The following is a 27,199-nucleotide window of genomic DNA, read 5'->3' as shown; positions in this document are numbered from 1 at the left end:
CCTTACATATTATCTGTTGCTTTAAATATGTACTCCAATGTACTACCTATGCTTCATGTTGTCTAATGTCAGTCCTAGAACTGATTATGTTCTGTTTCAGCATTTCTTCATCTCTGTATTGGATTCTTGGTAATGATACATCTTTGTAAACTTGTATTTTATTTACTGTATGGCATTGTTTATGGAAATATCCTTGACACTGCATGGAAATGTCCTTGGTACTGATTCTACTAATCTCACACTGTGTAATCCGCCTTGAATCTCAGTGAGAAAGGCAGACTACAAATGACATAAATAAAAATAAAAATAAATAAACATCACAGGGAAAAGGAGCAAAACCAAGGAAGTCTAAAGCCGACCATATACGTGTGACACAAGTCAGGTGAGGGTTTCCCCAGACCTGACTTGCAGATGCACATGACAGCAGAGGACTAATGTTCTCAAGTGTGCTGGGGCCCAATTTGCCTAAGGATAGGGTTACCAGCTCCCTCCTCACCCCCCAGTGGGGAGGATCTCATGCCCCCCGCTGCTGTCTCCCACCGCCACTCAGGTGATAGACCTGGCAACCTCAGGAACACAGCACGAGGGAGGAGGGAGTTTAGACTTTCCTCCCCTGCCGTGTTGCTGAGCCAAAATGGCTGAGGGGCCCACGCTGTGGGGCTGCCCCACAGCAGGGGAAATGGCAATTTCAGCTCTGGAAAACTGTGCAGGAGGGAAGGCTGATGCTCCTCCTCCCCCATGCCAAGTTTCCCAGCAGAACTGAGCTCCAGCACACTTAGGAATGTTGGCTGTTCTTTCTCTCTGACATCATGTATGTCTGCAAGTTGTGTTACATGTTTTGTCTTGTTTGGCCCTAAGAGACAGGAGAGAGCTCGCTAACAGACAAAAGTGGGTTGCTAGCAGATCGGCTTGTGAATGTTGGCAGAGCAGTCAGGCCACTGAACCGATTAAGAGTAACAAAAGCTTTATTATTAGAACTAATAAACAGGATAGGAATGCCTTGCTAGTTGAGAGAATTTGACACTTCTTAGAACAAGATTAGAATTCTGCAGACAGACAAGGAGAAAAACCCTTATTAGAAAGGAGGTACTCTTCCTACCATCCTAACAAGAGCATGCTTCCCCCCCCCCCCCCGAAGGATCTCCTTCTCTTTTACTTTGTACATAAGATGTTGCTATACTCCAGCTGAGAAAACATAAGGGGTACCCTGCTGGATCAGACCAGTTGACCATCTAGGGTTGCCAATGTAGGCTCTGGTATATCTTAGGAATGATCTTGAGTCTGATTAAGGAGTGAATGAAGAGAGTTTATTCAGGAACTACAACTTTAACAGAAACAGAATAGATACTAACCACCTCAGTAAAAAGGGAGGAGGGACTTCTGGGAAGAATCAGGAAGCAGCCTAAGAATGCCAATCTGGAGACATGTAAGAAGGACAGAAGAGAGGGGGAAAGAAGGATCCCACTCTGCCATCTATCTGACTGTCAGACCTGCTGCCCCTTGCAGGTATTCTGTGTCTTCTGCCTTCTCTCTACACAAGACATTGTATTTCCAGTAGCCAACTGCCAGGTGAGGCCTGGCAATCTCCTGGAATTAGAACTGATCTTTAGACTACAGCGATCAGTTCCACAGGAGAAAACAGCTGCTTTGGCGATGGGACTATATGGCATTATTCACTGCTCAAGTCCCTCCCCTCCCCAAGCCCCACTATCCACAGGCTGCAGCCCCTAAATCACCAGGAATTTCCCAACCTGCAGTTGGCAACCCCAGGTCCATCTATTCCAGGGACCAGCAGCAGCATATAGAGGCCAAGGCTGCCCCCTGATGTTGTCTCCCAGCATTAGGGTTGCCAGGTCCCTCTATCTTCCGGAAGTGGTGGTGGCAGTAGTGGCCGTGTGGGTGAAAGGGTGCTCCCCTGCTCCCGAGGTGTTAAATTGCCTACTGTGGGGCCTGATTCTACCTAAAATGGGCCCACCGTGGGGTGCGATTCGGGGCATGGGGGTGCGCTGCACTGCCTAGGGAGCGCCCCCCACCAGCCAAGTAAGTGGTTACAGGTGGGGGGAGTGTGGGAGCTGGGGATTCCCCACCCTAGGTGGGGGAATGGCACCCCTGCCCAGCATTGGTATTCAAGGATTTACTGCCTGGGGATTTCATCATGGCATAGTGTGGAATGGAGGATGTGAGCATGAGAGACAAATGTAATTGAAGGCAGAAAGTTTTAGAAGTCAAGTATGGAAACACAAGGCAGAGAGTTACCAGGAGCCAGAGAAAGAGCTTAGTGCCTGGGTCTTGAAACAGGAAAGGAATGCAGCATGTTAAGTGGGGGAAGGCCAGAGAATGGCAAAGGTTCTAAAGTATGCCGACAGAAGGTCTAACCTTGTAGGGTGAGTATATATATAGAGAAAGAGCCTGTAAATTTCTGGTGCTTCTGTGTGGGTCTGCAGACAAAGACATATTGTACTCCCCATGGAGATTCTGTTGATGAAGATCAGGCAAGCCCAGCGTCAGGAGAGGTGAGCAAGATTTGCCCTGATGATGAAATTATTTTCCCCATACAAGCAAACAGCAACCATTCCTTCATAGTGAAGGGGCACACGTGAAGTTGCCTTCTCTTGAATCATAACATTGGTCAATCAAGGACAATCTTACCTACTCTGGCTGTCAGCAGCTCTCCAAGGTCTCAAGCAGAGGCCTTTCTGATCACCTGACATCTAATCCTGGAGATGCTGGGGACTGAACCTGGAACTTCCTGCATACAAAGCGGAGGGTCTACCACTGTAGGAAGTCAAGGGACACCATAGTAATGGGGGTTAAACCTGAGCTGAAGCTTTTGAACTTTCTTCACAGTAATCCCACACTGAGTACGTGGCAACAGTCAGATCAATGATGTTACCCAAATATAGGCGATTGCCAGAGACGCAGCAGGTTCAGTAGCCAAAACTGCTGAAAGGCACCTCTGGCTACTGCCACAACTCAAGAATCAAGTGTCAAGGCAGTGTGCAGGAGAACCCCCAAGATGTGCAACTTGTTCTGTGCATGAAGTGTCATTCCATCCAGAAAACGTTGATCCACAACCTACCAGTTCTGTACTGGCTCACTATCTTCCCCTCTTGTCTGGCTTAAGTTTCAGTTTATTAAAGCCTTCATCCAGACTACAGTAGTTCTGTTCCATAGATCCAGAGGAGTTAGCCGTGTTAGTCTGTAGTAGCAAAATCAAAAAGAGTCCAGTAGCACCTTTAAGACTAACCAATTTTATTTTATTGTTCCATAGAGAGGTTGTTCCTGTTGTACTGAGAGTGAACAATAAAACTGATGTCCTCTGCTTTCCCTGTTAATTTTAATATATACCCTGCTTTTCTCCCAATGGGGACCTATTACAACCTCATCCTCACAACAACCTTGTAAAGTAGGTTAGGCTGAGAAAGACCAACTGGCCCAAGATCACCAAGCAGTCTTCCATGGCAGAGGAAGGATTCGAACCTGGTTGTCCCAGATCCTAGTTTGACGCTCTTATCACCACACAATGTGGCTCTCCAGTGCCATCATATTCTAGACCCCTGATGATCTCTCCCTGCCTCTGTATGCAGATGTTAAAGAGTGCTAGGGAAGGTATGTTTCAGTATCCCATAAGACAAAGCAACTGGTCGTCCAGCATTACCTTATGACATTGACTGGGCAAATACAAGTGGAACACTGCCATGCCAAGCACGGCCCCCACTCCCATCCCACTCAGACGGTTTTGAAGGGATTTGATGGTTACTGGTGTCAAAAACTGTTGGTAAGTTCAGAAGAACAAATTATGTTACACACTCTTTGTGTTACATACAGGTGGTAGGCCAAGAAAATCAAGGTGATTTCCATCCCAAACATTGTTCTGAACCTGTTACAAGTCCATAAAACCCATCTCATCCCAGAATTCTAGGAGCTCTCTCACCACTGCTTGCTTCATTACTTTTCCTAGAACAAACTAATGGAAACTGGGCTATAATAATTCAGATCTTCTGGATCGAAGGAGAGCCTTTTCTACAGTGATTGAACTGTTACCCCTTCAATAAATTGGGGAGCAGATCTTCCTACCTGCATAGCCCCAGTTCTTCATCTATATAACTTCATCTTTAGTTCCATTTCTTGGTCCTGATGAGGAAACTGGGTTTAATAAACAGGGAGAATATTTCAGGATATGACTGCAAGATAGGATACACAGGAACGGGTCACACGCATGTAAATCATGAGATTCCTCATTGCTCAGCACTTAAAGAAGTCAATAGTTGTGGAAACTGATGTGTTGTACAAAACTGCATTGGAGATGAAAGTTAGGGTTTTTTTTTTTACTATTTGGAGGGTTTGTAAGGAATTGAGAGAAGAGGGAACAAGTAGACACCCCCTCCCAAAATATCTTCTCAAGTATTCTATCAGGTTTCACGGGCTTGATCAGGCTGGTTTCCCCTTCCCTCTATTTCCCCCCTTGATTAATTCTCAAGTGTCTCAGCATTCTTTGCTCTTGCAGCATATTCAGACATCATCAAGATGGTAAGAGTTGCAGGGGGGAGGTTAATTTATCAAATCATATTTTTCTGCATGCCTGGAAAGGCTGTATGCCTGGGGTCACCTTGTCGGTTGGTGGTTCCATTTTGCAGCTTTTGTAATTGACATGCAGACCAGAAATCATGGGCGGGGGAGGGGGGATGGTAGAAAAATCCCATCCTCAAAATATCTCCCTCCAAGATAATCTAACACTCAGCTGCTCCCAAGATTTTATCTCATTTGGAGCAATTTTTTTAAATAAAAGTTTTATTTAAAAAGAAAAGATTGAAATGACAGTAGAAAATGCATAGAAACTTATATGAAATACAAAGTACTACATCTGAGTTACATTTATTTATTTATGGCATTTATAGTCCGCCTTTCTCACTGAGACTTATGGCGGATTACATAGTGTGAGATTAGTACAATCAATAGCAAGGACATTTCCATACAGTGTCAAGGACATTTCCATAAACAGTGTCATAGGATAAATAAAAATCAGTTTACAAAGACATAGCATTAGCAAGGATCCAATACGGAATTGAAGAAATTGTTGAAACAGAACATAATCAATTCTAGGAATGACATTAGACAACATGAAGCACAGGTACTATATAGAAATACATATCAACAGATAATATGTAAGGCAACATAAGTGGTGAAGTCTATGAGCTTTGAGCTACAACAGATGTCTATGAGCATTTGAGCTGCAACAGAAAAGTATATTCAAAATATGTAACAGCACAACTAGCTTATATAACAGTTATCTTCCCCTTTCCTTGACTGCTTATACCCAAACTTTAATATCAATAATTTTAATCAGCCATCTCATCCATATTTTATCTCTATATTATTATTACATTAATTTTTCTTAGTTTCGACCTAAGTAATCAAAGAAATCTTTCCATTTTTTCCGCAATTCCAATATCAGTCTATTATGCACATAGGAAGTTAATTTAGCCATTGATGCATATTCATACAACTTGTCTATGATGCATATAGTACTCTCGTGGCTGTCACCATATACTAGAAGAGATCTCCCTGTTCTTTTGTAACATTATTCGGTAAGAGATTTAAAAGCATATTTTTTCGCGTTCAGCTTAAACCTGAGCTTGAAAATCTACATCTCTTCATGTATTTTTATCCAATATCTTTGTGCTTCCTTGCATGTCCACTACATGTGATAAAATGTTACATCCATGCATTGATATTTCCAACACTGTCCACTATAACCCTTACTAATTCTCGCAATATCTTTGGGCGTAATATACCATCTAAAGAATATTTAATACTAGTCTCTCTTAACAATTGGCAATCTGTAAATTTAATATTTTTGGCCCATAGATTTTCCCATTGATTCATGGAGATGGCTTTTCCAAATTTTTTCATCCATTTTAACATAGTTTTTAACTTGTTCCATTTCTGTGTGGTGTTGCAGTAGAATTTTATAGACTTTTCCTCGTAAATTCTTTTGGTCACCGCTTAATAATAATTAGTTTTTTCTCTTCATCTGCCACCTTGTTTGAGAGTTTGTTCTTTGATCTTAGACACTATTTGGTGATACATCAACCATGGAATGTTTTCCCCTTGAGCTTGAATGTTTTGCCAAGTTTTCACATTTCCTTGCTTATCTGTCATAAATTCATAGCTAAATTGGTAAATTCTGTTTCTAGTGGTGGCATCACAGTGAGCATTTATTGGCAATATCAATGGCAAAATTAGTGGGCTCAATCTATTTCTGCATTGAAACCATATTTTAAGTAGTCTGTCTCTTAGTATATGAACACCGTCTTGTTTTTGAATGGATAGTTATGAATATCCTCTTTAGCACCAGTTGTTTCCAATTTAAAGTGTCTTCTACTTGGATTTATAATCCAGTCAGTTATCCAAACCAATGCCGCTGCCTGGCAGTACAATTTAATATTCGGTACTGCCAATCCTCCTCGTTTTTTTCCATCCTGTAATACTTTAAATCTTATTCTTGATTTCTTTCTTTTGGAGCATGTTTAGCCTCCATCAGGCCAACATTGCAGGGAATTTTCCCTCGTATTCTTTGGGTTAATTTACAAGGGCCAATTCCAGACGGCCCTCCGCATCCCGAAACATCGCGCGTTGTCGTGCGTCGTCGCACGGAAAACGCGAAATATCGCATTTTCTCGCACGAGTTTTGCGCGAGGTTGCGCAAAACTCGCGCGAGAAAACACGATATTTCGCGTTTTCCACGCAACGACGCGCGACAACGCGCGACGTTTCGGGATGCGGAGGGCCATCTGGAATCGGCCAAGGTCATAGTGTTCTGCCTATCTGAGGAGTCCCCAAAGCATATAGATGTACTTATTTTGAATGTACCTGGCCTGGTTTTGCCCTTGTATCATCTCCACAGGAAGCAGCCAGTTTATTATTAAAAATTGTGATGATGGTCCATACACACAGCAAAGTCCTCACTTGATGCTTATTAAGAAATAACCAGACCTGTTTTGCTAGTGCAATTTCAGCTCTTCAACCACATACAATGGGTGAGTGTGCTACCCACAAGCCCACCACTATGTACGATCGTCCTTTTGTTCAAACAGGACAATGCATGTATTTGCCAGTGTCAGTGCGTTGTAAACTGAAAACTCTAGATTTCTGATTGCATGTACCAAATCTGGCAAAAATAGCATGTTGCATTATTCACACAAAACGTGTAATATCTGGGGAAGGAACTCATAAGGCTGTGTACAGGTGTTGTTCTTTACCAGGCCACACAAACCCTCTGTATCTCGCACTGCATTTGGCTGGCTTAACGCATTTTGCTCCTCCCACGTCTTCAAGTCCTTCATTCACTCAACTGTGCCTTGAATGGGTCTCCAAGGGAACCGATTGCCCCTCATCAAGCCTGTGAGCTGCATTCCCTCTGTGTGGGACGGAGTTGGCTTTGTGCTATGACTTGGCATGGAGGCTGGTAATGTGATGAGGTGTGACTAATATCAGTCATATTTAGGGAAAGTGTTTTATAAATATGAAGGACTCGAGGCCTTTCATGCGAAGCTGCCTAATGAGGCCGGACTTTAAGTGCAGCATGTGCAGGCAAGCAGGCTGCAGCTCGCTAGTAGTGTTACCAGCCTCCAGGTGGTAGCCGGAGATCTCTCAGAATAACAACTGATCTGCAGGCAACAGAGATCAATTCCCTTGGAGAAAATGGCTGCTCTGAAGGGTGAACTCTCTGGCATCATACCCCATTGAGGCCCCTCCCCTCCCCAAACCCTGCCCTCTCCAGGCTCCACCCCCCCAATTCTCCAGGAATTTCTCAGCCTGGACCCAGCAAACCTACTCGGTGGGGTCTCAGGGAAAGGCTTTTCTCTGCTTCTTGTCTAAAGACCTTTTAACTAGAGATATCCTCATCTTAACGCCAGCAGAGCAAGATGTGAGGCACATCAAACGGACTTTGCCCTTGGTGGAAATCCAGTTTCCTATAAAGTCAGGGGTGGTCAGTGATTTTGGGGCCCAGGAGGAACCCCAGAATCACTGGGTAGAGCTTTCCCCAGGAATCACTGGAGTGGCTTCTGGGCAGCAGCTGGCAGCAGTCAGATATTGGGCTATCAGTGCAGTGGTTAAGAGTGGCAGGATTCTAATCTGGAGAACGGGGTTTGATTCCCCACTCCTCTGTTTGAAGCCAGCTGGGTGACCTTGGGTCAGTCACAGCTCTCTCAGAGCTCTCTCAGCTCCACTAACTTCACAGGATGATTGTCGTGAGGATAATAATATTATGCTTTGTAACCACTCTGAGAGTGGCATTAAGCTGTCCTGAAGGGCAATATATAAATCAAATGTTGTTGTTACAGCAGACTGCCCCAGCTGCTGCCCTGAAGCTGCTGCAGTTCCAGACATGGCAAGAGGGGGAGGGCCCATCCCTCAACATCATCACCTCTACAGAGCCGGTGTGATATAGTGGCTGGAGTGATGGGTCCCATTCCCTGCTCTGCCATGGGAGCTTGATGGGTGACCTTGGACCAGTCACATACTCTCAACCAAACTCACCTCACAGGGCTGTTTTAGGGAAAAAATGGAGGAGAGAATTATGTAAGCTGCTTGGGTCCTCTTGTGGGAGAAAGGCGGGGTATAAATGAAGGAAACATTTTTAATGAAGTAAACATTTTTGATTTTTAATGTTTACTACAAAGCAGCATCTGGCAAACTGTAGAATAGAGTAGCACCCCCTACCACCTCTCTCTCTCTCTCTCTCTCTCTCTCTCTCTCTCTCTCTCTCTCTCTCTCTCTCTCTCTCTCTCTCTCTCTCTCTCTCTCTCTCTCTCTCTCTCTCTCTCTCTCTCTCTCTATATATATATATATATCCCCTAGGGCACCCCAACTACAGGATGAACCCAAACAAGGTAGGTAGTGGGAGCCACGGGTGATGCAAGCAGGTGGCCTATGCCTCCTGCAAAGTGGGTAGGCAGGCAAGAGGTTCTGTGAACCAGAGGTTCCTGTCTCCCTCCTGTGTGATAGATCAGGCAGGCAGGATCCCTGCCAGCAGAAATCAGTGCCCCCCAGGAGGCAGACTGCATGAGCTGGCAGCCCCACCTTGCACGCACAAATTAGGTGGCACCCACCTCAAGCTTACTCTTCCTCCTCCCCCTTCCATGGGTTAGGCAAGACCCTGTTCCTGGGCTGTTTTGGCCTCCTAGTCCAGCCCAGCTGCAGGGCAATTGAGGGGCCTGTGAGCCCTTCACTGTTGTTGCTGGCAATGGTGCCTCCATGGCAGCTGAGGGGCCCTCCAGAGCAGGTCCAAGGGCAGCTGCCCCAGCTGCACCATGGCTATGTCCACCCTGCATGAAGTTCCAGGGTTAAATCCCTTCAGGGCTATTTCATACATTAAAAAGTTCATGTGGACTGCTGAGAGGCCTGGTCCGGGACTTCTGTGCTTAGAACTTAATTCTGAGGCATGTGAGGACCTATTTTAGATCAGGAAATCAGTGAATGTGGATTCACTCAGCCACAGTTTTCCCAAGCTGAAATGGCTCATGGAACTAGGAATTTGTCCTATTGAGGAAACTCGTGATTGGCTGCATGCAGGTTTCTCAAACAGGCAGAGAGTGGCTCCTGGGGCCATTTCAGATCAGGAAACAGGCAGGGGAGGGGGAGTTTTGAGTCCTTTCTCTCTGTGTGCTGCTGCCCCAGTCCAAGTTCTGAGCATACAATTTCCAAAATAAATGTGATGTAAAGCCATCAAGGTGGCTACATGGCAAACATAAAGACTTTGGAATGTGTGAATCAGCCCTTAGATAATAGCAATTTTTACAACAACCCTGTAAGGTAGGCCAGTATTAGTAACACCATATTTCAGATGAGATGGGAGGGGGCTTAGACTGAGAGGCCACCCAACAAATACACAGTGGAGCTCTGTTACAAGTATGATGTGGTGGTTAAAGTACTGGGCTAGGGAGGCCTGTAATCAGATTCCCCTTAGCCATGAAGCTCATTGGGTTACTTTAGCCTAACTTCCTCACAGGAAAAAATAGAGGAGGAAAGAGCTGCCCTGATCTTTTTGGAGCAAGGGTAAGATAACAGCCAGATGGATAGATTCAAATCAGGGAATGAGCAGTTTGCTCCAAAGTAGGCCTATCGCTCTCTCTTTTTTTAAAATTTGAAATGCTGCTTTCCGATTTTATATTTTATTTTAATTGCTGTGTTTATAGTTTGCCTTTCTCAATGTGGTTCAAAGTGGATTACATAATTTTAATAAACAATGGGCTAATGAAGATATTCTGTGCGGTACAATGCAGTAACTGAACTACAAAAATTCAAGATGAATGGGGCACCTAAATGGTGCAATTAACTACAAGTCTATTCCTTATCAGAGAGGGAATGGATTAAGCACCATTTCCACACCTGGCTTTCCCCTACTCTTTGGAAAGATGAAGATGAAAGTAACAAACCCTCTGAGGAGTGATCTCAGCTAGCTTTTTGTAGAGAGGTGAAATTGACAGAGCCTTGGGCTTTGTCTTTTAAAACTACGCTTCCCGGCTAACATTGTGTCTCCCTACGCTTGAGTGTTCTCATGTAAGAGGTCTCATGTGGAGAGATAAGGTACATCCTCAAAACTTTCCTCTTGTGAGGCTTACTCATAAAAGAAGTAATCTGATGACTGTCCCTTGTATCCTAAGCACACAGACAGTGTCGTGCCTGAGGACGGCATCTTTCTCCCTTCCCTTCTCCCACTGTAGCCTTCGATTCCCCCCTCCCATTACGCTCCTGCGGGTCAGTAGAGGGGCAAACTCAGGGCCAAGCTACAAGTGACGAATGACACTTGAACGGCAAGTGTATTTCTCCCTGTTCACTTGCCCTCCACTCAATCCACTTGCCGTTCAAGTGTGATTTGTCACTTGTAGCTTGGCCCTCAGAGCCAAATTAGACAAGACGCCTGACATGTGGAGGACACGTGTTGGTTTCCCACAAGTTTCCATGGGAAGTGTAGTAAGAAAGAACCTCTGCCAGGGAGAAGAGGGAGAGAATCCCTCTTCTCCCTGGCAGAGGTTCTTTCTCTAGGCATTTCATCTAGTCCACTAGGCTCCCTCTTGCTACCACTGGCGTGTTCAGCTCCCTCTGGCTGCTGAGTGCATTTAGAGGAGCAAGGTAAACACGCTCCCTCTTGCTGCTGCCACCACGCTCGGCTCCCTCTCACTGCCACTGGCGCGCTTAGCTCCCTCTCACTGCGGCAGGTGCACTTGGCTCCCTCTGACCACCACCTTGCTCAGGGATGCCTTGCTCAGCTCTCTCTCACTGCCACCAGCACGCTCCCCTTGCTCCCCTAAATGCAATTCCTCTTCTCCCTGGTGGAGGTTATTTCTCTAGGCATCTCATCTAGTCCACTAGGCTCCCTCTCACCACCACTGGCGTGCTCAGCTCCCTCTGGGTGCTGAGTACATTTAGGGGAGCAAGGGAAACATGCTCCCTCTCACCGCTGCCAGCACGTTTGGCTCCCTCTCACCGCCGCCGGCGCGCTTAGCTCCCTCTGACCACCGCTTTGCTCAGGGATGCCTTGCTCAGCTCCCTCTCACTGCCACCAGCACACTCCCCTTGCTCCCCTAAATGCAATTTCTCTTCTCCCTGGCAGAGGTTCTTTCTCACTACACTTCCCGTGGAAACTTGTGGAAAACTGACACGTGTCTTCCACATGTCAGGCGTCTCATCTAGTTTGACTCTGAGAATCTGTAGCAGGGAATCAGCAGAAATTTCTCTCCTCCACAAACAGAAATGCCATTCTGTCGGAGGAACTGCTGTTGCACCAATGGAATGGCACCTTATGATCCCAGCTCCTATGTTCTCCGTTGTAAAACCTCCTACAATTTTTAAAGGCCAACTAAAATGATCAAGGCTTTGAAGTATCTTCCCTTCAAGGAAAGGCTAAAGATATTAGAAGAAACACAATGAAACCAGAGGGAGGAAGAGGACACAATAGTAGTTTATGGAATTATATAGAGAAATTAGAAACAATTTTATCACTCTCTCTCCCCTTTTCCCTCTAATGCTATAGCTAAGACCCTATCTAGGCACACTATGTGGGTTAAATATACCAAAACTGTTCATCAAATGATCCATGGGAAATCTTCTAGAGTGAGACATTTTCACCTAGCAGAAGTCATTGTGAAATGAGCTTCATAATTTTAAACTGAACAGGAATTGCAAGGGTAAAAGGTCTTCGGTTGTAGCTTTGTCCTTCACTGTGAATTGACCTAACTAAAATTAGGACAAGGATTCTTGGCCTATTCGGTGTACACATAGGTGGCTTGCTATTAAACCTGAATACTTTGCTTCTTCTTATACTCTGTGAGTCATAAAAATGTTATAGGTGGCTGGTGTTCTGCATAGACCTTCTGAGTGGAGCATAATATATTAACAAGATGCACTGCACATCTGGACATATATTAGAACATCAAGACTGGTGTGTTTTGAGCCTGTGGTGTCTTTTTTAAAAATAGTTTTGCCTTCAAAACCTGGACATCTGTGGCTGTAACTTGTCTTACAGCGAATGTTCAAAATGTGGTGAATGTCGACAGCCACAGATGAATGTTGTAAGTGCTTGAAGAAAAATACTTCCCCCCACTTTTGGGGACACAAACCAATGAATGAAGGTCATGAGTCATGACATTTAGGTGACTATCAGTATTCACCAGTATTCACTCTGAGCTTTCACACGTTCATCAAATTTGTCTAAGATTGAGGCATTCGCATGTGAATGTTGGTATGTATATTCACTGGAACATTACAAGCAGACACTGATTCCGTAGTCATTCTCTCTCCCCAGGGATCTCTAAGGGAGCATACAAACATACATACTAATCAGAACTGACTGTGAGTTTTTCGCCCACAGTTTGAGTCTGGCTCCCACCGCCGCCGCCTTCACAGTGCAATTGACAGACGTGCTGGCCACTGAATCAAAGGCTGATTCAGTAGTCTTTCTAGTCCTTCCCCCCTCATGCATCAGGTGGTCTAAACACCATATGTTCAGTTCAATATATATTTGTCACTATTTTTCAAAAAAGGAAAACTGGTTTTTAAAACTCTAAAAAACTGCTTCTGGGAGGAAGGGGAAAGCGAGTTAGTGAAATCACTGTTTTCCAGTCAATCAGCACCGTGCACAGCCAGCTTCTGTAATAAAACAAAAAGAACCTCCCTTGCAGTTCATTTCAGAGACAAGCCTGCACCTCAAAACAAAACATGGCAAGTGTGGTTCCACAGCCCGTTACAATTCAGTTGATGTACAACTGGGGTTACTAACCCCAAGGTGGGCTCAGTTTTTCAGTCATTACAACTGATCTCTAGACAGTCAGTTTCCATGGAGGAAATGGCAGCATGAGACAGCACACTCAGTAGTACACCATTGAGTCTAGAGAAGTCCTAGAGTGGCATCCCATCTGCACTGAACTCCCCCCTCCCCAAACTCTCCCTTTCTAGGCACTCCCCCCCCTCCCTCCCCGCTGCAATCTCCAGGAATTTTCCAAGCCAGCATTGGTAACCTTATCAATATACCTAATTCTCCACAAAGTTCCAATGGTAAATACTTAACTCTAGAGACTGTAACCAGAGAAAAGCCCCAGGTTTGCAGAAAAATTTGAATTTTTTAAAAAAACAGTTGGGGTTTAACACCCCCCTCTCCCAATAATAGAAACAACACCTTTAAGAAATTGATGTTTCTGAGATCTCAGTGGCCACTGTGCAGTATGGTTGCCAAGCAACCACAACACTATTGCCAGCCTTCAAACCTTGGTTTCTGTCAGTAAAAGTCATGGGAAGGGGGAATCTCCTTCTCCAACCGGGGGAACACTAGCCCAGCAGCAGTCTCCACAGAACTTATGTTACTTTGCCGGGCCTGGCAGTAGCCATCACACAACTCGTGTGAGCAACTTGCCATTGCTGGGTGAGGAAAATCGGGACAGCTTGTCATACTAGGATAGGAGAGACCCAGGTTCAAATCCTTGTCATACTCTCCCAGCCTAACCTACCTCACAGGATTGTTGAGAAGATAAAATGTAAGGAAAATGAATGATGTGGCTCCCCGTTGTGGAGAAGGTTAGGGTAAAAATGAAATAAATAAAGCTGAAGGGGGGCAGCTAAATAATAAATAAAGCTAAAGGGGATAGTTTAAAAAGTTTGCAAAGAAAGGTTGAGTGGGAAGGAGATAAGGAAGCAGGTAAAGGGGAGAGGTATTGGGGCTGAGAGGAGTAGAGGAAAAGGAAATAGTGTGGGGAAGGGGATACAAGGGGGAAATGAAGTGACCGTCAGAAGTCCTTGCAGGTTCCCCTCTTGTGCTCATCTATGCACTGAACAGAGAAGTCTTATTCTTCCACAGTTTCTAATTCCTGGAATTCTTTCTAGGAAGCTATGACAAAGTATTATAAAACCAGCATAGGTTTGCAGTACGGATAAACCCATAACTTTGCAAATACATATCAGATCCTATCATCATCCTGGTGTCAGCTTTACCTCTGTGATTCCTGGATCCCTGCTTCCGTCAGGCAGCACAGGGATGTAATTTTTGCTCTAAGACATCTCTGGCCCCATCTTGGAGACCACTTTTCCTCACTGAAAACCACAAAGGCAGCTCTTATAGGGCGCCGCATGCATGATGACAGCATAACTCTCTGTGCCCCATGAGAAGGAGCTGGGAGGACTTCATAGATCTCATTCATTCTCCAAGTTCTCTCTTCAGAGAGAGGAAGCACAAGGAATTCTGTGAGCCAGTTCCTAGCAAAGCTATGAACTCGCAAGGCTGTTCTCAGTATTTTATCCTGGCCTACTGTCAAATGAGATATTATTTCTCTTTCTCTCTCTTGGAATAACTGTTGGAGATAATTGCAGTGATGTGGAGCTAGTACAGGGTAGGCAGGTTGAAAAAATACATATTTGGCACTTGCAAACTAGAGATGTAACATTTCTGGAAACACTGAAGGTACAAGGAGAAAAACCTAAGAGGAGACCAAAGTAAATGAAAATAGGTTTGCCCTGATATTATAATGCAAATCCAAAGGAGCCCTGAGTTCAAAGAGGATAGGTTAAGAAAGCAATGAAATTAGGGAAGACAACCGACCCACCCAACCCCAGTAAGTTCTCTCTGCACTAGCTTTGTTCACATGTTACAATGGCTACGTGTACAAGATGCATGTATGTGCATACACCTATTTGTAAGAAAGAGCCAATGCACATTCACTTCTCCAAAAAAACTGGAGACCAGTACCTGGATAAATGTAGCGTTTAAATCACACATTTAGCTGTATGTGCATTGAATGCAACATGAGAATTACTCAATGCGCATATGAAGAAAAATCTAATAAAGTTGCCAGCCTCCAAGCGAGGCCTAAAGATCTCCCAGAATTACAAAAGACCTCCACATTACAGAGATCAGTTCCCCTAGAGAAAACGGCTGCTTTGGAGGGTGGACTCTACGGTATTATACCCGGCTGAGCTCTCTCCCCTCCCCAAACTCCTACCCTCAGTCTCTAGGAATTTTCCAACCTGGACTTGGCAACTCTAAGCATACACTGTATGCAGATTATACTTGCATTCTCTGAACTTATGAACAAGGCTACTAAAATAAATGAGACGGGCAAGAGAAACCCATGCAATCTCGTTGGACTGTATCAATAATGAAAAATGTCTTTCCGTTTTTTAAATTAAGAATGATATTATAGAGTTTTAAAAGAAAAAAATGGCAACTGAAATTGTTCCCAACAAGGTATATTTTTGTATTGTCGAAGGCTTTCACGGCCGGAGAACGATGGTTGTTGTGGGTTTTCCGGGCTGTATTGCCGTGGTCTTGGCATTGTAGTTCCTGACGTTTCGCCAGCAGCTGTGGCTGGCATCTTCAGAGGTGTAGCACCAAAAGACAGAGACCTCTCAGTGTCACCCACAACAACCAAGGTATATTTTTATCCTTAAATATTTGCAGCCTAGATTTTAATACATGCTTTGGTTGCTGATTACTGAAATTCTCTGCTTAGAATCAGACTTGGACTCTCTAAGGACTTTTATTGACCCTCCACCCCTTTTCCATCATATTGCCAGTCTGCCCCCACTTTGATGGGGCATGGAAGCAGCTAGATGGACAAATAGTCTGACACTGTATATTTGGAAGATTGGCAGTTTCTCTTGGCCTGTCTTTGGGACTGTCTCTTGTGCAAAGACTAGCTACACATTACAGTGTCCTCCTAATGCTCCCCCCCACACACACACACCATGTGTCTGCCTTGATCCTGTTGAACAGATATCCTCTGAGAGTTCTACGCTGAGAACTTAATTCTCAGGCATGCACAGGCTCACTTCTGGTCAGGACTGTGTGGCATGCAGGAAGATGGTGCTTAAACTCCCCCCTCTGCATTCTTTCCCCTGCCTAGAGTTCCTAGCTGATCCATTGGGGAAACTTGTGTGTACTTTATGAGTACCCGGGTGGCCCTTTAGTACACTTGTAGCCCATTGGTATACTTTAGTTTTCCCAGACAGGCACCTAATGGCTATTTGTGTAGAGGGAGTCTGAAGTCCCTTCTCCATGTGCACTGCAGACCCACACATGCCTTAGAATTAAGTTCCAAGCACAAAACTGCCAGAGCCCACCTATTAAGGATCAGAGTAGATACAAGGGGTGGCGGCAAGGATGAGGCCATTGGGTTGGCTTCTCTTTTTTTCTTTTCCTGGGTGATAAACAGCTGGGGGAAGGGGTGTCAGTTTCAACAGACAAAACTGCTTGGGCAGGGAGAATTAACCCCCCTCCCCCTATATTACAGCCCTGATCCAAACTGCTTCCCTTCACAGTCGCAATTTACATTTAAAACATGCTGGGATGATCTGATCTTCTAGGATTTTAAAGCAAAGGTCCAGTGGCACCTTATGAACCAACAATATTTATTCCATGTGAGCTTTCATGAATCACGAAAGCTCACATGGAAATAAACCTTGTGAGGCTTTAACGTGCCACCGGACCTCCATTTTAATTTGCTACAGCAGACTAACACGGCTACCCCTTTGCAATCTTCTAGGATTTTATCTGGCTTGGCTCCTAGAGTGGCGGTTGTAATGCACGTTGGTGACGGTAAGGCTTAATGAATGCATAATAGCAAAGTGTGACTCTGCACACACCTCCGTAGGTCCATCATACTCAGATAACACCTGCAGGCAGTTCCGTTTTAGATATGCAAGACAGCAGAGAGGTTCCTATTTTTGTGTTTCCCACATTATCTAACCAGTGACTCAGAAGGGAAACAAGCAAGTCAGCAAGACTCACGTACTGAACTGGTTTCTGGAACTTGTGCAAGCTTGCCACTGCTGTTCTCGCCACTTCAAAGACCAAATGCAATAAGCAAAAATTTTAAAAATGTATTAAAGAAATAATAAATAGGGCCCATTCATATATTACATTTTAGGGGAACAAGATGTGCTTAGTACCAAAACTCCCATAGCCAGAGCTATTTCAATGCCCCAGATGTACAGTTGCAGGCACTGGGCGGGGGGGGGGGGGGGTTTGAAGAATACAGTACTGGAAACTGCTTTCATTTTTAAAAAAGAAAGCAAGTTTCTAGTCCTTGCAGAAGCAAAGATATGCTTGAGAAATGTACAGGGATTGCTGAGTGGATGACTCAGAAACCAGGGAGGTTCCTTTCTTAGCACAGCCTTTCCAGAAGGTTGCTGTGAAGATAAAATGGAGGAGGGGAGAACCATGTCAGAACTCCATAGAGTACTGTGTAATGTGGTGCCCTTGGGTGCCATGTTCTTGCCTACATGTTTGCTGGTGCCCACTTCCTTCTTCGCCGGAGCAAAGGTCCAATCCCGGCTTCCTTATTTGAGCAAGAGGTGCTTCGAAAGAGCACAGGAGGCATCACCTTTTTTCTATAGGGAGCAGAATTTGTGAGAACGGTCAACTGGCCAGCTAGACATTAAAGGAAGAGGCAGCCTTGTTTGATTTGTGTTGGCCCCATTATTATCCATTGGACCACACTGCTAAATTTCGCCATGGGCCTGATCACTCATTTTCAAGAGCAGCCCGATTTCTGTGAGATGCTGGAGAATATGCCTTTTTGGTTCAACTAGCCAGTTTGGGTTGGCCATTTCATTGCTCAGAAAATATTAACTCAGTCGACTGGACAAATATTGTCATTGTTGGTCAAGTATTTCTAAAGCACTAACTTTATGAGCAGTCATCCAAAGCGCTGGGCCCAGTTTTGGGTGCCACACTTTAATACATACGTGGACAAATCAGAATAGGCTCAAAGGAGGGCAACAGAGAGACACTGGGGGTCTGGAAAACAAGTCCTGTGAGAAGCCATTGAAAGAACTTAGGTTATTTAGCCTGAGAAAATTGAGAGGAGTCACGATTGAGCTCTTTGAATACCTAGAGGGATGTCAAATGGAACAGGACAAAGGCTTGCTCTCTGCTGCTCCAAGGTGTAAGACTTGGCCTTAAGTTACAGAATGGTACATTTTACACAAATACTAGGAATTCTTTCGAAGGGCAACAGAATTTGACAACATGAATTGTTACCTGCGGGAGGTGGATGGGCTCGCCCTCCCCAGTTGTTTTCAGGCAGAGGCTGGATAACTGTCTGTCAGGGATGCTCAAACTTAGGATTTCCGGCACTGAATGGGGGTTGATCCAGGAAGGCCCTTTCCACTTTCTAAAAATGTGGATAATTCAGTGAATGCTTATTTTTTAATTTTTATTTGGGGACACCAAAATAATAATAGCAACTTTTTCATACCAGAGGTAAGAGGGCAAGAGGAGGTCTAATCTTCCTCTTTGAAAGGGTGTACATGAAGCTGCATTCTACAGAGTCAGACCTTTTATTTATCATGGTCAACGTAGTCTGCTCTGGCTGGCAGTGATTCTCCATGGTCTCAGGTGGAGGTCTTTCATATCACCTGTACTCCATTTCTTTGGCTGGAGTTGCTGGGGACTGAACCTGGGGACTTCTGCATGCAGCGCAGATGCTCTGCCACTGAGCCATAGCACCCTGCATCACCACGTTTGCTCTGCTGCTGAATTTGTCCTGGAATGCTGCAGGGATAGGGGATAAGCATTTCTCACTTCTGACTGCACTGAATGGCACCAAGCATCTGTGCTGTAAACATAGAGGCTTCTCGGCAGGCCCCAAGCCACAACCCTTTTCCAGCCACTTTCTTTTCCTGACCCTTCAACCATCATTTGTGCAAGTGCCCAGAAAGCTTTTGGGCTGTACACATGCGCATACACCCACACAGAGCTGCTTCCTATTGCCCGCAACACCCAGCCCTTTCTGAGGCTTGCAGAAGTTGTACTTGGTGCATGCTTAACTGGCAAGTCCACAGGCATGTGTGATATAGAGAAGTGGCTGAGCAGGGAAGTCCCAGTTGTTCAGTGGTAAGGGAACGTGCAAAGCATGCAGAAAGATGGGAAATACTTTTCTCTTCCTGGAGAGCTGCTGCCAGTCAGAGCAGACCACACTGGGCTGGATGGAGTGACAATCTAACTTGATATAAGGCAGGTCTAGAGGAGAGGGCCTTACAGGTCATGGCAGCAAAATCATGGCAGCAAAAGTGTGGAACTTCCTCCCTGTGGACATTTTGGGTGTTCCTTTCTATCCCCATCTTCTGCCACTGGGTGAGGAATTTTTTGTTTCATCTTGGCATCCCCTCAATGACCCTGCCCTTAGGGTTGCCAACTCCAGGCTGGGAAATGTTTAGAGATTTGGGGGGTGGCGCCTATAGAGGATAGGGTTTGGGGAGGGAACTCAATCGGGTATAATGTCACAGAGTTCTCCCTCCAAAGCAGCTGTGTCCGCTAGGAGAACCAACCTTTATCAGCTAATTCCAGGAGATCTCCAGGCTCCACCTGGAGGCTAGCAGCAACCCTAGTATATATGCATTTTATTAATGCTTCCATAACATGTTTTAGTGCTGTTTTTAATTGTTGCCTATTTGGGGGGGGGGGCTGATGGGGCAAAAAGGCAGGATACAGAATATTTGTAAATAAATACGTCTGCATGCTTGGTGTGTGTGTTGCCTGGTTGCTGTGGCACTTGATAAATGTTTATTATCTGTAGGTTGGATCCAGCTACCAGCTACCTTTCCAGTTTATTCTTGCTCAGTTCCCTTCCTTACTACAGCCCCATTAACATGTGGCTTTTGTCCTTGCAGGCATTATGACACGTAGCATAGTCTTTTTTGGTGGGTCAAAGGGCACCCCTCCTTTTTCACTAACTGAAAAACTGGTTGGATCTAACCCACATATCTAATAGCCACATATGGTCACCCCCCCCCCATGCAGATTAAAAAAAAATGGCATAGCATAGAGATGCCAGCTCTGGGTAGGGAAATTCCTGGAGATTTTGGAGGCGCCCCCTGAGACAGTCAGGGTTTGAGGAGACGAGGATGCTCAGCTGGGTTTAATGTCATACAGTTCACCATCTAAGGCAACCATTTTCTCCAGGGGAACTGATCTCTGTTGTCTGGAGATCAGTTGTAATTCCAGGAGATTTCCAGCCACCACCTGGAGGTTGGCAACCTTAGCATAACAGGCCCCCAGGCCTAAAGTGTATATTTTTGCAGAAAAACAGGGGCGGGGAGGAGAAGCAGTAGAATCAAAACAACGTTTCGGTGGTATTTGTGGTTATGGTAGCCTAATGCTGTATGGACACCATAAAGAGGTGAGCTGGGGAGAGTGAAGACAGAGTGGGAGTTAGAGGGAGAGAGAGGCTGGGGGGTTGTAAGGGAGAGAAGGAGGGCCAGGAGAAGCAGCAGTCAGCAGGAATGGGGGGGGGGGGAGAAAAGAGGGAGAACATTGGGCGGGGGGAATGAAGCACAGTCGGCGCCAGTTGAGTAGAATGGAGGAAAGCAAAACTTAAGGCTTGGGGAAGAACTGGAGGAAGCAGAAGCAAAAACGGAGGAAGTTGCAGCCAGCAAGGGAGGAGCAGAGACAGCATGGGGAGGGGGTGAGGATTGGGATTTCCCCTCCACCCGAACCCTAGCAGGTCCCCATTTGAGATTCTTGTACTGTTAACAAGTAGGCAATGTGGGGGTGTGGTGAGAAATACAGATTCAAACTTGCACTTACTCAGGAAACAGAAGCCATAGAGTCCTGCTTTGCATGCAGAAGGTCAAGGGCCAGTCTCGGCATCTCTGCCTTGAGGGTCTCAAATGGCAGACTTTCTGTTTCACATTGCAGCAGATCTTGGGAGAAGACACTTCTCTCTGCCTAGAGACTCTGGAGAGCAGCAAAGCAGTGTGTCTCTATGGTCTACTCAGTTAACAGCAATATCTACACATTGTATTGGGGAGGGTCAATTGTTCCATGATACTACACTAGCTTTGCATGCTGCAGATCCTACATTCAGTCTTTGACCCTGGAGGAATCTCAAGTAGCAGTTGTTATTTCTTTGCCCAAGAGCTGCTGCCAGAGTCGCCAAAGACTGAGCTAGGTGGACTCGTAGCCTGGATCAGCATACAAAGCTAGCTGGGAGCAAGTTGTTTTCTCCCAGGGCTTCTGTGACAACAGAGGATCTCACGTGTGCTGCTCTGAGCTCTTCATACCAATGGGACCGATCCATACAGTTTTTGCATGCACAGCTTTTTTCTCTGCTGCAACATTCAGTGGGTAGAAGCAGACCTTCTGTCAGGTCTCTTGCCAGGTACTTCCCAAACACTTTACTGCATCGCTTAGGTGTATGAGTTAAAAGATGTTTTTATTAATGAAAGATACCAGTATCAAGATACTATGACAGTGGAATTGGCTGGAATGCCTAAAGGTAGTAAAGCAAGGTTAATTATAGGTTGGTGTCCCCACGCCCAGTGGGAAAGGAAGTCCGTTAGGATTTTTGGTGTGCAGCGCCTGGGAAGAACGAAGGAGGGGAGAGATGAGCTTAGTTCAGTCTCTGTGTTTAATTCAAGGTCAAGTTCTCAGGCTTCGCCAGGAACTCATAGTCAAAACACCTTGCCTGCAAGATAAGCAGTTAGCAACAGAAATCAGGTTTTACTCTGCATGTACTCAGAGGCATATCACTCTAGCGAGAAACACTTAATACATGGCAGATAGGCTGGAGGCTTATCTGACACCTTGCTGAAATGCTCCTCTCTCAGTACTATTTTAAAAGATGCTAAATAATTCTTCCTCTTCCCTACAGCAATTTGAAGGCTAGGGAAGAACCCTTTTTTCCCAAAGCTGAGAAGCAGAAGGGGAGATGCTCCAGCTCCTCTCTGTGCTTCAGCTTGGAGACCTGATAAACAGGGAGCAGAAGCATCAAGCTTGGGTACCACCAGATGGAGAGCTGAAATTGGCAAGGAGCTGTGGCGAGGCAGCAGGTTGGAGGAGCCAGCCAAGACCGTCTCTCTCGGGAAGCGTCTGTACTTGTGAGAATCACACTCTCTCCAGATCAAATGTCTCCACTGTGGGGTAGAATGCTCTGGCCTGATGTGCATGACTCTGTCACCCCCTAGTGCCCGCTTGTAGCCACAGCAGCACTTGAAACTAAAGATTAATGGCAGTGGCTCCTGTTCTAGGCAAGTCTCCTGAGAGCCAAGCTACAAGTGACACCTGACATAGGTTGGAAACTTGTCAGCTTCCTTCAAGTTTTGATGGGAAATGCAGGGATCCTGGTCTTGCAGCTGTATTGGAGAGTCAAGCTGTAAAACCAGGACGCCTACATTTCCCATCAGAACTTGAGGTAAGCTGACAAGTGTCCGACCTGTGTAAGGCGTCACTTGTAGCTTGGCTCTGAGCTTTATCAGTTGCTTAACAAGCAGAAATTCAACAGGCACAACTTTTCCTGTAGAATACTAGAGGAGTTGATTTTGGAAGATGGAATTTTTTTTAAAAGCCTTCATTGGCTCCTTGCAGACTTCCAGCCTGTTTGTATTGAATTGTCAATGTCATTTTTATTGGTTTTTCATTCTTGTAAGCCTTTCGGGGAAGCAAATTTGGCAGAAAAGCAGAATATAAATATAACGAATGAATAATTATTCAGGCCTCCTAATAGGGAATTGAAATTCTTGGATTCTTTCTTGCTTTGGAAGACACAAATGTGAGTATAGCTGTAGGCTTGGCCTAAGATTTTGAGAGCCACTACTCTTTGCTCAGCCACAAGGTCTTTCCACAATTTCAACTTCAACAGGTGGCATTCAATATGACAACCCTTTGCATATAGTCTGTCCTTTTTGCTTGCTGGAAGTGTGTGACTAAGTCTTTATGGCCTACCGGTAGCTGGGGCAGTTCACCACATGTATATAGAAACGGTTTCTTTCAGGAAGGAAGGCTGGCAGACATGCTCAGCAGCTCAGCTGTATTTTAATACCTGCCGCAGTAGCTTCCTACCTACAACAAAACTGCAGTGGAGTTAATGAACCTGTGCCAGGGCTGTATCACTGCTGGGAGATCACTTGGAGGCTCCCAACCCTGTTGTCTTGGGCTGCAGGCTCAGTCCCAAACTGTGTTTGCATTCCGCTGTTCTGCACAAATGGAGAGGAGAAGAGGCGCAGAATGGATGCAGAATTCAATTTCTTGGGGAATTTTATTTCATTTGGAAAAGAAGATAAAGTGTTGAGCTCTTGTTGCTGTGGAAACAGGCTTGAAAGTATGTGAACAATCAGTGAGATTCAGAAGCCAGAGTGGGGGCTGGACAGAATTTCCTAGGAACGTCTCAGTGGGTAGGATTGCCAGGTCCCCTTACCCTCCCAGCGGGGGTGGGGGGCAGGACCCAGCACTCACCTTTTGAGAGTCCTCGTGCACATGCAAAGCATGCAATCTCTTGGTGCAGTGTGATGACATCACATCGAGGAGTGCCTGCCACCGGGCTCATGACGTCACTCCTGGAAGTGATGTCATCACGCCCATGGGGAGCGCGCCCACTGAGTTCTGGCCCAGGAGGTATTTTTGCTCCTGGGCCCATTCCTGGGGCCTTTTCCCCCTGCCAGCCAGGTGAGTGGCGGTGGAGGACAGAGGCTGGGAGCAGGGGAATCCCCTCCCCCACGGAGGGACTGGCAGCTCTATTTTTGCACCACTAAGAAAAAGAAAATAAAGTATATGAATAAGCACAAAAGTGTTCAAAGTTTCATTTTTCTGGGACCAAGAGATGTGAAGGACCACCTGCCCAACATGAATGTACCACATGATAGGGCTTTCTCAGTGGTAGCACTGAGCCTATGGAACTTCCCTCCTCATGAGATATATTTTGATGCCTTCCCATGCTTCTGGATTCCTTGTGGCTGTGCCCACCATTCTTGATTTGATATATCCTGACCTGACTTAAATATTTTAGACATCTGGACTACTGAAAAATTATCATTTGCACTAATATGTCTTTGATAGTCCTGTTGTATTTGGATGGGAAAGCTGAACCTACTAACTCCATGAGTTTTTACATCTTTTTGTGTTTATTTAGTGCTTGGTCAGACATCCTACAATATATGGTGTGTATAAAACAAATAAAAACCACTGAGGAAGGTCATAAACATTTGCTTACATGTGTATAACGATGATTGTAACAGTACCTTGTCATTTTTAAGATGCCTGTAAATGTATGACATCACCATGTGCATGGGTGCAGTTGTTCAAGAATTTCTACACTGTGCGGAGATACTTACATATATGGAACCATGGTGATATTGTTTTAATTATACAGTTTTAATTCTTTCAATTTTATTAAAGATTTTGGTATTTTTTTGGCATTGGTCTTGGCACTTGTATGTAAAAAAAAATTTCTTTCAACCATTTTGGTTAGTTCTTTTTTGTTTGAAGCCTCCTCTTTCTTTCTTTCTTTCTTTCTTTCTTTCTTTCTTTCTTTCTTTCTTTCTTTCTTTCTTTCTTTCTTTCTTTCTTTCTTTCTTTCTTTCTTTCTTTCTTCTTTCTTTCTTTCTTTCTTTCTTAACTTTGCTGCCTTCTTGTAGCCATTAGGAAGATGATTAAAACATTTCTCTATTGGCCAGGCTTTTGATTTAATTGCCATGATTTGGGTTGATATTCTTGGGTTTTACTGCTGTTTTTATTTTGTTACAAGATGGATGCTGGTTTGGGACTTTGGAGTTGTGGCGACTAGGATTTTATTTGATTCCTTTTAGCAGATTCACGTGCTACAAAGTCCTTGTTTCTCCCACATGCCCTGCCTGTCAGACACGCTGTGGGAGCCCCATGCTCAGAAGAACCCAATTCCCCGGGGGTGGGGGACTGATTCAAACTGGGACTGCGGCACTGAGAGAGAGAGGGCTTAAGCCTTCCCTCGGTACCGTTTTCCTGATCTGAAACAGCCCCGGGGAGCTGCTGTTTGGCCCATTGGGAAAAATCACATGTAGCGCATCAGTACACATTCATTTCCCCAACATGGGAGACACAGGACTTTGTAATGTTCAAAATGGCCCTCAGTTTGTTGGTTGTGTTTATTTGTTCACGTTTATCTTTTAAATCGCACTTTGTAATTTTGACTTTTGATTTTAATCATAAGCTGCTTCAAATATTGAAAAAAACAGGGTAAAATATCTGGATAAAGCTTAATAAACCAGATGTGGGCAATTTGTATAAATTTCCACCATTCACATAATCTGGTGTTTCTTGGCACATAATTTGGATGACTTTGGCCAAAATATGCATTTTTTAAAAAGAACAAGGCACACTCACCACTGGCTAGTGTTCCTTGGGAGCTGTACCTTGTTGGCCTCTTTCTTAATTTGTCCCTTCTTCTCTCCTCTCTTCCCAGGAAGTGATGTGGCTTTAGAACTCCATTTTTCACGATGATGTCCGGACTGCCAGAGGCCCTGAGCCGGCTGAGGGCAAATTCACTTCGCAGCTGCTTCAGCCTGGCAGGGCCCTCTGAGTCCACCATGGTGGCCGTGCCCATTGACATCGACAAGGATGAAGTGCGCATCCTTAAGGTATGCTTCCACAGCAACAGCTTCAACATGGGCAAGAACTTCAAGCTAGTGAAATGCACCGTCACCACGGAGATCCGGGTGAGTGAAGCAGCCCTCTAACTATTTATTTGGGACTGGGAAAAGTTAGGGCAAGAGAACTGAAGCCAGTGACTGGGGGATTATTTCTCCCACTAGGGTTGCCAGGTCTCCTTACCATCCCAGTGGGTGGGGGGGGGGACCTAGCACTTACCAGGATGCACCTCCCGCATGTGCATGTTCCTGCTGGGTGCAATGACATCACTTCCGGAAGTGACGCCATTGTGCCTGGTGGTAGGCATGCTCCCATGCTTCATAGGGGCCAGTTTGGGCCCCTGTGAAGCACTGCAGCATGCCCACCTCAGGGCCCATTCCCCAGGCCTTTTCTCCACGCCAGCCAGGTGGTTGGCTTCAGGGGATGGCAGAGGCTGGGAGCAGGGGATCACCCGCCCCTACCAGGGGACCTGGTAGCCCTATCTCCAATAAAATACTCACTCTGTGACAGGCAGGGTGTATTTTGCAAAGACCTAAGGGAAGTGCATTTTGTCTTCATGCAGACACACAGAAAGACAAAGAAGGTACCCTGAAATGAGGGCAGGGCAGTCATTGTCTTTCCACTGGAGACCTCAGGGTGGCACACATGAGTGTTCCCAGAAAGTCTGTGTAATATTCAACGTTCCACTCAATATTTTATTATAATAAATATTTTATAAAAATATATTTTATTATAGCACAAGGGTAACAGAGTCTGGAATACCTTCAAGCTAGATTTTCTTATGGCTCTCTGGACTTCGTTGGACATCATTTCTTTTCTCTGCTTCATGTTAGAGTGTTCTAAATAAATTCACACTTCATTCACCAGAGAAGACACTATGCATATTTCTAAAGGACTTCATCTAACAATCTCTTTTCCAAACACTGATCTGGGCCAAACAAGTTTAGTTTCAGCAAAGACGAACAATTGTTATCTTCTAGTGGGTATTCAGCTGGTCATGCAGCATATGAAAGGTCAGGCTGTGCTTTGCATGGGGCTTCAGCATTCACATGCAGTTTAGCATTTAGAAACAAGCCGCGTCCATCCGCCCACTCCCACAGGCACTAGAAGCCTTCACTTCAAAACAATCTGGGGAGGAAACTGAGCCCAGAAGGATGACCCCTCAAGCAACTCATATCATAACAAGGCATTCCCCAGGCAGAAAGGGCAGCAGAGATTTGGGATAAAAATTCAGTCTCCCTAGTAAATAGGGAAGGTTGGGCTCCCCCTCTTTGCCTCAGCCCACAACTTGCATGTCGCATCTTT

General features: G+C 45.2%; 1 protein-coding gene across 4 annotated transcripts in view; it reads left to right on the top strand.

Moving 5' to 3' along the window:
• PTK2B (protein tyrosine kinase 2 beta) overlaps nucleotides 1-27,199 on the top strand; it is a 117,681-nt gene that overhangs the window by 44,021 nt on the left and 46,461 nt on the right. For 3 of the 4 annotated variants that reach the window (XM_054988723.1, XM_054988715.1, XM_054988697.1), the window contains exon 2: nucleotides 25,710-25,962. In XM_054988723.1, coding sequence (XP_054844698.1) covers nucleotides 25,744-25,962 — 219 coding nt within the window. In that variant the 5' untranslated portion in view covers nucleotides 25,710-25,743. Of the gene's footprint in view, nucleotides 1-19,561; nucleotides 19,631-25,709; nucleotides 25,963-27,199 lie in introns of those variants that run through there. The other variant, XM_054988706.1, reaches the window with a different exon arrangement.

Source organism: Eublepharis macularius, chromosome 1 (genome assembly GCF_028583425.1).
Source record: "Eublepharis macularius isolate TG4126 chromosome 1, MPM_Emac_v1.0, whole genome shotgun sequence".
NCBI lineage: Eukaryota > Metazoa > Chordata > Lepidosauria > Squamata > Eublepharidae > Eublepharis > Eublepharis macularius.
Note: the sequence above shows the minus strand (reverse complement) of the source record. Positions and strands in the feature narration are given on the sequence as shown.